Genomic DNA, 12,349 nt, shown 5'->3' with positions numbered 1-12,349 from the left:
GTTACACTACCTGCCTATCTGTTCCCATCTGAAACAACCTGAAGGGGGTGGCCAGAGCCACAGAGTTTTCATAACTAGTGATTTCTAATGCCACTTCTTAGCCTTCAGTGCCACATACTTCGTCATCTGTGTTCCATGACTAAATCACTCACTCTTACACAATTGCTCTCCCCATCAACTGTTAACTTATTCTCTTACTCTGTCACTAACTCCCTTTGTCCTAACCCTGTTCTTCCTCTTTATCTACTCATAGTCACTTTGCTGTTAAGTATATTGTTATTCTTTCCATATCATTTTTGCCAAAATGCTCATACTTTCATAATTTGTTTATGTCACAATTTTCCTTTCTCATAAAGAAAGCAAATAGCAGTATAAAGCTCTGAGTCATACCTCAAATACAACAACAAAGGCAAGCCTTGCAGCAAGGATATGCCAAAATATAGGTGCATATTTGTATTCCTCAAGTGTTCCTGGTGGATTTCGGTAGTCTGGATATCTGAAACAAAACATAAACAAGAGGCATAAAAGCAAACAACTTTCACAGTAGCAAATAATACAAAAAATAATATGTCAACATCTATGTTCTTGTTGCAGCATTTGAGTAACCCCTTCCAAACCAATATTTCATGCTCACATTACCCTTATCTCTCCCATGGACAAATCTTATCACTAATACATAATCTTTCAACTTTATTGAAAAGTGCTATGTGGTGTCACAATATAACTGGAACATAAGTGGTTTCACTTTCTTGTGTAAAATCAACCATAAACCAAAGAATGTTTTCAATCAGAATTACTACTGGCTTAATCTGATAAACAGGGTTCTCAGTTTTAAAGGCAATGTAACTATAATATTTGCCCACGCTTCAAAGATTATGTTAGCTTCTGTACAGCTCCTTAGCATATTTACAAGCATTAAAAGCTGCCCAGGTGCAGGAATGATACAAGTGTGGTTGAGCTCTTGGTTTAGTGTAAAATGATTTACCTATGATCACATGTTGGAACAGTAACAATATCACTCCAGGTAGCATTAATGTTGATGATGCTCCTGTGCTATGCAGTCATTTCAACATATCAGACACAAGCTGGAGTTTCAAGACTCTATGAGGGTAATTTCTGATAAGATGATAGCTTATCTACCAAGATAAACCTGTGTTTCCCCAACCCTACACAAGGGTGCGACATCCTGAGCTCAGATCCTCCCAGTCAGTTTATCTGACCCTATGCTCTAACCGAGTTTTAAGCTCAACACAATGACTCCACTTTCAAGTTTTCTGTGATCTTCTTGTGAGATAGATATTATCAAGGACTTTTTTGATACCTGACTTGTCTTTTCTATAACTTGCAAGAAGATGGGAGGAGGGAGGTAAAGTCTCTCAAATTTGATATAAGGCAGGTTAACGACTTCAGAAGAGAACTGAAAATATAGTTAATTCATGCAAAATGGAGAAGGGTGCAATTCATAGGACTATAAACCTTGGAACAAGGTTAACGGAGGCTGAGGAACATCTTGATGAGAGAAAATTTTGTGGTTGTCACAAAGAAAGACAAGTAACAGTACCAAGTGTTGCTGGCAGCACCTGCACTGGTTCTGTCTGGGAGAATGTAAACAACTGGGTTTAATGAGAAATCATGGAGACCTTTGGACCTTTTGATGTCTTGAGATATCAGATAGATCTATTGCAAAGTTATCACAGGTGATCCATAAAAAGGCATCAAATAACACAAGTTTTAAAAAGATAAAAACATAAATTACTAAAATCAATTACCTTGGAGCCTAATGGAAAGTAATTTTGAAAATTATGATGATACCCTCAAGAAGGAAGCCAATACCAAAGTCATCTGGCATTGTCAATGGCATCCAGTAGGACCATATCACTGACATGAGTAGATATTGACATATGTGTATCAGTTTTAAGATATGTAAATCGAAATTCATAACCAGGAACATTTTTGGTTGCAAATCATGGTGAGAGTAACTAATGGTTGCCTTGGGCCACAATCAAGTTATTTCTTTGACAATACCAAAGGATCATATTCAGTCTTCTCTATGATATAACTTGCCAACAGTCAAACCTATGTTCACTTCTCTCATTCTCACTCTCTTCCTCATGTCTCAGAAAATCAAATACTTTATTTTTGCTAGTACACTCTGACACCATGGGTTTACACTGAGGATGAGATCAGAGGTTGTATGTGCTTGGTCCACCCCATGAAACTGGTGCCAAATTCGTATCAAAACAATCATGGCAACAAGGTAATGCTTCCTACTTTTAAATACGACAAAATCCAATCATAACAGGAAATTAGAGATAAACTATGAACTTTACTAACCTGCAAATTTGTGTACCATTATACTTTGGTCGATATACCTCATGGTAGTCATTTACATCAAATGTGGCTAGGGAATGTTCCAGGAATCCATCAAGAGAATTGTTCTTTGACACAACATGACGGTATACAAGTTCTGGGATGAAATTTGAAGTGAAGGCGATGATGAATGCCTATATGAGAGAGTAAAATATTTTCATGAATCCTACTTCAAAAATTAAACATATCATTATTTTTATCATTATTTTACTTAATCGCCATTTCCTGCATAAGCGAGGTAGTGCAAGGAAACAGACAAAAGAATGGCTCAACCCACCCACAGACACATGTATATACATAAACGCCCACACACGCACATATACATACCTATACATTTCAACGTATACATCCATATACATACACACACATATACATATATACACATGTACATATTCATACTTGCTGCCTTCATCCATTCCCATCGCCACCCTGCCATACATGAAATAGCATCCCCCCTCCTTGTTCCCTTAACCTCTGACACATATATCCTCTTTGTCAATCTTTCCTCACTCATTCTCTCCATATGTCCAAACCATTCCTACACACCCTCTTCTGCTCTCTCAACCATACTCTTTTTATTCCACACATCTCTCTTACCCTTTCATTACTTACTCGATCAAACCACCTCACACCACAAAATGTCCTCAAACATCTCATTTCCAACACATCCACCCTCCCCCATACAACCCTATCTATAGCCCATACCTCGCAACCATATAACATAGTTGGAACTACTATTCCTTCAAACATACCCATTTTTGCTCTTCAAGATAACGTTTTCTCCTTCCACACATTCTTCATCACTCCCAGAACCTTCGCCCCCTCCCCCACCCTGTGACTCACTTCTGCTTCCTTGGTTCCATCTGCTGCAAAGTCCACTGCCAGATATTTATAACACTTCACTTCCTCCAATTTTTCTCCATTCAAACTTTCATCCCAATTAACTTGTCCCTAACCCTACTGAACCTAATATCCTTGCTCTTCTTCACATTTCCTCTCAACTTTCTCCTTTAACACACTTTTCCAAACTTGGCCACCAACCCCTGCAGTTTCTCACCCAAATCAGCCACTACAGCTGTATCACTGGTGAACAACAACTGACTCACTTCCCAGGCCCTCTCATCCACAACAGAATGCATACTTGCCCCTCTCTCTAAAACTCTTGCATTTACCTCCCTAACCACCCCATCCATAAACAAATTAAACAACCATGGGGACATCACATACCCCTACCACAAACTGACATTCACTGGGAACCAATCACTCTCCTCTCTTCCTACTCGAACACATGCCTTACATCCTTAGTAAAACCTTTCCACTGCTTCTAGCAACTTACCTCCCACACCGTATACTCTTAAAACCTTCCAAAATGCATCTCTATCAAACCTATCATGTGCCTTCTCCAGATCCATTAATGCTTCATACAAATCCATCTGTTTTTCTAAGTATTTCTCATATACATTCTTCAAAGCAAGGTAGGCTCATGAAAAAAGGCACCTATATACAGCACCATTTGTTTATCCCTCAAGGAAGGAGGTACAGTTGATCAAAATATTACAAAATTTCATGAGAGCCTGAAGCATACTGGCATTTTCTTTCTCACATCTACATTCTTTACTCTGCTTTCCCAGGTCCAAATATATGTATATACCTTTTTTTCATACTTCAACGCCATTTCCCACATTAGCGAGGTAGTACCAGAAACAGACGAAGAAAGGCGGCATTTACTCACATCCATTCTGTAGCTGACATGTATAATGTATCAAAACCACAACTCCCTATCCACAACCAAGCCTGACAAGAACTTCTCATGGTTAACCCTGACTGCTTCAAAATATATTATGCAAATTTTTCATCATAATCAGTATCATTTTTTATCTATGTGGACACTGGCAAACTATGGTTTCTTAATATTCATCTGAGCTTAAACAAATACTTGCATACATTACAGTTCATCTACATCCTCTTTCGCTAAAGGGCTTAGAGCATGTCCAAATTTTCCTTGGTAATAAAACTCTCCATGCTTCAGCTTTCTGACTACCATCCTTACTGATTATCATTCTTAAACACCCCTAACTCATGAATAACTAATTCTTCACCAAGCTAAACTTTCTCCCTTTAAAGAAAACAAACTTGCTCTTTCTTGCATTTACTTTCAACTTCCTCTTAAACATATTACCAAAGTGATATGCCAATCACTCGACTGCAAACAATAATGTATTAGGTTTCAAGCTGTTCTATTATGGTTTACCTAAGCATTGTAATGGCTCCATATCACTGTCATCTCAAATAATGAATCATCAATCACAAAAATTCTATAATTAAAGTAAGGCTACACAATCCTGAGCCTTCCATTTTCATTCCACATCACAAACTCACACAGAAGAAAACTATTTTACCTGAAGCACAAGGAACAGACACTCCATAACCTGAAGTCAACAGGGCAAATGACAGTATGTTGAACTTACTATCATTAGTGAATTATTTCAGTCAAAAACATGCAAATGTTCGGAGAATGTCATGCTTACTCAATGAAGCATATGACTGAATTTCAGAATGAAATCAATCTCATATCACTAACAAAAATCTAACAAAATACACTAACAAAGTACTACTAACATTTGTAATGACTGCCAGTTTTCCAATGGAGTCTAGTATCTTGAACCACACACCAATATCCTTCACACGCTGGGATATTGGTCGCCTAAAGTGTGTGAGAAGCTTCTTGGCATCTAGGCGCATTTCAAATATGTTGTTGAGGAAGGCAAAGAGTGGCGCCAATGGGAAGGATGATACAAAGATTGTCACAAAGCCATACTGCAGCACTGTGAAAGGACAAAATACACTCTTACATAAATCACACAAAATCACTGGAATCAAGATACCTGGTATGTAAGTAATAATACATATTGATAAAATAATAATTCTTCTACATCTAATTCCCTTTCCAGCTTTTGCTATCTATTGTCAGATACAAATGAACAATATGCACACATCCTATCTCTAGCTGTCATATATAATGTGCCAAAATTGGAAACTACTAGTAACTTTTTCTGACAACTAACTGTCTTGCCCACCCGAAAGAGGGTGTCAGTAACAAATAATGGCTTCATCTGTATACATATCTCTAGCTTTCATGCAACTGTACTGAAACCACACACACACATATGTACATATGTGTGTGTATATATACATATATATATTCTCATACATATTCACTATTTCCCATGTAAGCAAGGAAGCATCAGGAAGGGATGACTGAGCCTTAGAGGGAAAAATCCTCTCTTGGCCCCCTTCTCTATTCTTTCCTTTGGAAAAGTAAAACAGGAAGGGAGGATCTGTAGCCCCACACTCTCTCCCCTTTTAGTCGCCTTCTATGACATGCAGGGAATATATGGGAAGTTTTCTTTCTATCCTATCCCCAGGGATAATTTAGCCAAGTGGTCAGCATACCATGCTAACATGCAAATGGTATGAAGTTTGAATACTTGCTGTATGAGCGCATTACACATGATAGCTAGAGCCTGAGTGTGAACAAATGTAGTCTTTTTTGTCTTTTCCTGCAGCTACCTCGCTGAAGCAGGGGGGAAAGCAATGCTGTTCCCTGTGGGACAGGGTAGCACCAGAAATGGATGTGCACAAGCAAGTATGAATGAGTACATGTGTATATATGTATCTGTCTGTGTATGTGTATGTATCTGTATGTAAAAGTGTATATGCTGATATGTACAAGTGCATGTATGGTCATTTATGTATATATACGTGTGAGTGGATGGGCCATTCTTTCTTCATCTGTTTCCTGGTGCTACCTTGCTGATGTAGGAAACAGTGATCAAGTATAATAAGTAAAATATATACATACATATGCCATCTGTTCCTAACACTACATACTTTGCTTCCTGTGGGAAAAAAACAATCATGTAGGCAGAGTGTTCTGGGCAAAGGTGGACCTGCAACAATGGATGAGATGTCACCATGACTATTGAAACTGTTTATGGATAGGGTTGAGGGGGGTAAATGCAAGAGTCTTGGAGAGAAGGAAAGGTATGCAATCTGTAGAGGGTGAGGGAGGGCTAGGAATTGATTCAGTTGTTGTTTGTTGATGACATGGTGCTGGAGATAGATTTGAGTGAAAAACTGAGGAAGTTGGTGTCTGAGTTTGGGAGTGGGCATGAAAGGAGAAACTGGAGATTAATGTGATAAAAACCAAGTTTATGTGATTCAGCAGTGCAGAGAAACCGGTCAGTTCAGGTATGAGTTTGAAAGAAAAAACCTGGAGGAAGAGAGGTGTTTTAGATACCTAGGAGTGGAAAAGGCAGAGAACGGAACCATGGAAGCAGAGGGAAGTCATGAGTGAGGGGGTGAAGATTCTGTAAGCATTGAGGGATGTGTGGAAAGAGAGGTCACTATCCAGGAGAAAATGGATACATTTGAAGGCTGAGCAGTTTCAATGATACTGTTCAGGTGATAATGTACATTAGTGTGTGACTGTGTTGGAAACGAGATGTTTGAGGACAATATGTGGTGTGATGAGACTTAACTGGATAAATAATGAGGGTAAGAGAGAGATGTGGTAATGAAACAAGAATGGTTGAGAAAGCTGAAACGGATGTACTGAAACAATCTGGACATACAGAGAAAATGCGTGAAGAGTGGTTGACAGACTGAATACATGTATCAAAAGTGGAGGGGACAAAAATGTATGGCCAAATTCAAGTTGAAAGGATGGATTGAACATGATTTTGAGTGTTCAAAGCCTGAGCAAGCAAGAGGATGAAAGGCATATGTGGGACAGAGTGAATTGGAGAGTTGTGGTATACAGGGGATGATGTGCTGTCAATGGACTGAGCCAGGGCATATGAAGCAACCAGGGGAACCACAGAAAGGTCCGTAGGGGGCTGTGGTTTCAGTACATTACACAACAGCAAAAGAATGGATATGCATGAATGAGGCCTTTTCTTTGTCTAAAGTGAGAAAGTGGAAAAATTTTTTTAACAGACTCTGCCAGCTTGAGGTTACACTGCAAATGAAAAAGTCACCTTTTCCAAGGCTTTATCATCATTATATGACAAAACAATACAGTCTCATCAAAGCTTGTCACTTTAAAGTCCATTCTATTTCTGCTACTGAGTGGAGCACAGGCTTGGGGCTGCAACAGCCCCTGAAAAAAGGATCCAAAGGTAACACCAGGACCCTTTCAGAGTAGGGTCCTAAGGCAACTGTAATAATGATGATAATATATACTTACAGTGATACTAAGGATTAGCTGCCCAAGTAGCTGTCATTTTCAAAGTCAAAGTACTGAATATTCATAACAATTATCCCAGTATTCTCAAAAGATCCTACACAAGAAGGAAGGAAGGAAGATGTTACAAGAAGGGAAAAAGGACAAAAAAAAAAAAATGATATGCAGTGGTGGATGCATGTTTTTCCAACAGATGGGTGGCGTCTGGCTGTTCTCAATTATAAGGGGGATTTACAATCCAGATCAGCAACTATAATATCATAAAGTAATACACTGCATTAAATAGAATACTGTAAAACATCTCTCCCAAAAGTACAATGGTACTAATTAGTTAACACCATCAAGAATTGTTAGTGAACACAAGAAGCACAAACAAAACACATTAGAACACACCAGAATATTATAAGGAAAAAGGGTCTAGCTCAAGGCAGTACGTTCTCTTTAATGTAACATTTCCTCACTATTCATGGGTTTATTATCTGTGAATTCAACTATTTACAGAAATTTTTTGTATGCCTATCTTATAACTGCAGTACCAATTCTACAACCATTTACAAGTCAGTGGTCAGCTTTCTATTTTTTTATTTCATTATTCTGCTTGTACACCATGACCTTCCACAATGGATTACTTGTATTCTGAGCTCTTCCTCACTTTCTTAATCTTCCTAATAGAAAAGTGCTATTGACTTAATAGGGCATGTTTTAAGGTACATATCCTAAAAAAAAAAAATGGACTTTGCAATCATTGGTTTCTGAGCTATGGTACCTTGCATACAGCAACAGTGTCCGGGGCCCCCATGTAATGAAACTCATGTGTTTGTTTACCACAATCCTAGACAAATGATATATTTGCTACATTTCACAAGTACTCATGTCATATAATCAGAAAACAATTGTATAAGGATACTACAGAAGAAAAGATTCCACAGTGTTTTCAGTGAAATGAAAAATTAATGAAATATTATCATGGGAATCTGAAAAGTCTTGTCACCTAATTTTATTTTTTCCATAATCCCTTTGTGTAATAATTCAAGATTTTGGTATTTGTGGCATTTTTCAAGAATGTAACCCATACAAATAGTGAGGAAATTCTGCAATTGCAAGTTCCATGACTTCTTTCCTCAAATAATAAAGACCATAGGCCAGACTTTTTTTATTCAGGTCTTTTGATTAATAATTCATCTAGCAATCCATAAAGAAGTAAAATACGTGGAAGAGTACACTATATACTTTATGAATGAAAATAATAAGCAGAAAAAAGAATGGCAAACACATATCAAACACACAAATGTTTCAAGATAACCATGTATCATGTTTCATTATCATATATGGAAAAGGAATATTCTATAAATACTTAAATTTCTCAAATAATAGTTCAAATGCTTCAAGTAAGAAATCTAAAATCTATCTATAATATGTACTTTATAAAAAAATCCAACTTTTAAACCACCAGTAATCCCTATTACAACAATCTATCCATGCCCTGAAACTTTCAAATACAATTATAAAAAGATTACAAAAACTGTGTTGCCAGATCATGTCTTCTGACTCTTGACCGAGGACACATAAGCTGCTGAGCGCTTAATGTGCTGTATACAGCACAGGATGCCCCAGGCAGTGGAATGAGAGTGTATTTGGTGTAGGGTATCTAAAACACAGGTGCAGTGAAGTCAGGAAGTAACCACTGGCAACTCAAACTATGTTTCCACATCCTTCACCCATATTCTTTTTAACTCAGGAGGTCAGCAACAATCAAAATCCCATGGCAAGATAGTACATTGTTTTTGCATTTACCAAGCAAGGAAAAGTCTATATAAATAATGTATAATTTGTATAATTAATGTAAATGAATTATACAATGGAATACATTTACGTAAATTATGATATGACTGCATAATGAGATGTAAACACATCTTATACCTAACAGCATTGCAGCCTAAACACTTATCCATTTAATAATTTCACCATGCGCATAAGTAACATGTTACTACACAGGGAAAAATAAGCTCTTTCAAATGGGACAAAAAATTTGAAATCTCTCTTCTTTTCTTAATTACTGAAACTTAATGCACTGAAAGCACACTAAATGCCTTTAGTAGCTGCAGCCAATAGGTTAAAGGTTCAACCTAAAATCACAGTCAAGAGACCGAAATCTAAACTCTAAAGAAATATTCTGTCTTTTCTATTCAGATAACAATCATTCTCACATGAAACAAGTCCTGAAAACTGCTTGTATACAAAAAAATTTCTATTCCTTTCATATTTGATAACTGTTCCCTGTGTAGTGCCAGGAATAGAGGAACAAAGGCCACACATGCTTACATCTATTCTCTAATTGTCACATGTACTACACTGAAACCACAGCTCCCTATCCACAACCAGGACCCACAGACCTTTCAATGATTTAGCCCAGACACTTCACATGCCCTGGTTCAGTCCACTGACAGCATGTTGACCTCTGTATAACACATCGTTCCAATTCGCTCTAACCTATACACGGCTTTCAACCTCCTGCATGTTCAGGCCCCAATCACCCAAAAGCTTTTACACTCCATCCTTCCATCTTCAATTTGGTCTCCCCTTTCTCCTTGTTCCCTCCACTTCTGACACTTATATCCTCTTTCTCAACCTTTTCTCACTCATTCTCTATGTCCAAACTATTTCAGCACATCCTTTTCTGCCCTCATAACCACACATTTTATTACCGCACCTCTCTCTTACCATTCATTACATACTCAATCAAACCACCTCACACCACATACCGTACTCAAACATTTCAGTTCTGACACACCAACCTTTCTCTACACAGTTTTATCAACAGATCATGTTTTGCATCCATATAATGATGTAAGTACTACTATACCTTCAAACACATCCAATTTTGCCTTAAACAACAGAATTTCTTTACACTCATTCTTCAGTGCTTCCAGAACCTTTGTCCACTAACCCACTCTATGATTCACTTTTGCTTCCATGATTCCATTCACTGCCAAGTTGACTCCCAGGTATATAAAACACTTCAATTTTTCCAATTTTTCTCCATTCAAACTCACCCCAATAACCTGTCCCTCAACTCAGATAAACCTAATAACCTTGCTTTTATTCACATTCACTCTCAACTTTCTTTTATCACACACATCTTTCCAAACGCAGTCACCAACTTCTGTAATTTCACATTTGAATCTGCCACCAGTGCTGTATCATTAGCGAATAACAACTGACTCACTTACTAAGCCTTCTCACCCACTACTAACTGCATACCAGCCCCTCTTCCAAGACTATTGCATTCACCTCACTCACCACCTCATCTATAAACAAATTAAATAACTATGGTGATATCACACACCCCTGCCACAGGCCAACCTTCACTTGGAACCATTCATTCTCCTCTCTTCCTACTCGTACATATGCCTCACACCCTTGACAAAAACTTCTCACTGCTTCTAGCAGCTTTCCTCCTAAACTTTACATTTCTCAAATCTTCCACATGATAACTCTATCAACCCTATCATATGCTTTCTCCACATCCATAACTGCCACACACAAATCCAATCGTTTCTATAAGTATTTATCACATCCATTCTTCAATGCAAACACCTGATGCACACATCCTCTACAATTTCTTAAAGCACACTATTCCTCCCTAGTCTGATGCTCAGTACATGCCTTCACTCTCTCAATCACCACCCTCCCATGCAATTTACCAGGGACACTCAACAAATTTATATCTCTGGAGTTTGAACCATGACCTTTATTCTCCCTACCTTTATACAATGGCACTATATATGCCTTCTGACAATCCCCAGGCACCTCATCATGCTCCATACAAACAATGAAAATTCTAACCAGCCAATCAACATAGTCACCCACTTTCTTAGATTCAATGTCAATACCATCCACTCAGCCACTTTGCCACATTCCATCCTTTGTAAGGCTTTCACAACCTCTTTTCTCTTCACCAAACCACACTCCACAACTCCCTCACTTTGCAAACCACTCCAACCTAAACACCCTACATCTGTCACCCTCTCATCAACCACATTAAAGAGTTCTTCAAAATCCTCACTCCATCTCCACACTTCATCACTACCAGTTACCATTTCCCTTTTGCCCAATTCACCAATATTCCTATTTGCTCCCTTGTTTTTCACACATTATCAACCTTTTTCCAAAATGTCATCTTATTTTCCCTAAAGTTTACTGATACTCACTCACCCCAACTGTCATTTGCCCTCATTTTCAACCCCTGCACCTTCTTGACCTCTTGCCGATTTCTCTTATACATCACCCAATCATTTGTACTCCTTCCCTATAAGTATTGCCCAAACGCCTCCTTTTTCTCTTTCACTAGCAACTTTACTTCTTCATCCCATCATTCACTACCCTTTCTAATCTGCCAACCTCCCATCTTTCAAATGCCACAAGCATCTCTTGCATATGCTAGTAATGCTTCTCTTAGTACCTCCCATTCCTCATCACCTCTCCTTGCTTCGATTACTCTCACCTTTTGCTATTTACATACAATCTCCCCTTGTATTTCTTCATGCAATTCTTTTTTTTCAGGCTCACCTACTTTCACCATTCTCTTCTCAACAATACTGTTTCCTCTTTTTCTAAAACCTCTAAAAATCTTCACCCCTGCCTCCACAAGATAGGGATGAAACATGCCACCAACTGCCCCTCTCAGCATGTTTACATCCAAAAGTCTCTCTTTTACACACCTGTCAATTAATA

General features: G+C 38.1%; 1 protein-coding gene across 7 annotated transcripts in view; it reads right to left on the bottom strand.

Moving 5' to 3' along the window:
- The window catches only part of LOC139765547 (anoctamin-1-like), a 98,065-nt gene that overhangs the window by 18,602 nt on the left and 67,114 nt on the right, over nucleotides 1–12,349 (bottom strand). For all 7 annotated transcript variants that reach the window (XM_071693081.1, XM_071693083.1, XM_071693084.1 and 4 more), the window contains 3 exons: nucleotides 4,990–5,195; nucleotides 2,335–2,504; nucleotides 391–496 (listed from right to left, as the gene is read on the bottom strand). In XM_071693081.1, coding sequence (XP_071549182.1) covers nucleotides 391–496; nucleotides 2,335–2,504; nucleotides 4,990–5,195 — 482 coding nt within the window. The remainder of the gene's footprint in view (nucleotides 1–390; nucleotides 497–2,334; nucleotides 2,505–4,989; nucleotides 5,196–12,349) is intronic.

The sequence above is a fragment of the Panulirus ornatus genome, chromosome 55 (genome assembly GCF_036320965.1).
Source record: "Panulirus ornatus isolate Po-2019 chromosome 55, ASM3632096v1, whole genome shotgun sequence".
Classification (NCBI taxonomy): Eukaryota; Metazoa; Arthropoda; class Malacostraca; order Decapoda; family Palinuridae; genus Panulirus; species Panulirus ornatus.
This window is presented reverse-complemented; position numbering and strand designations above follow the sequence as displayed.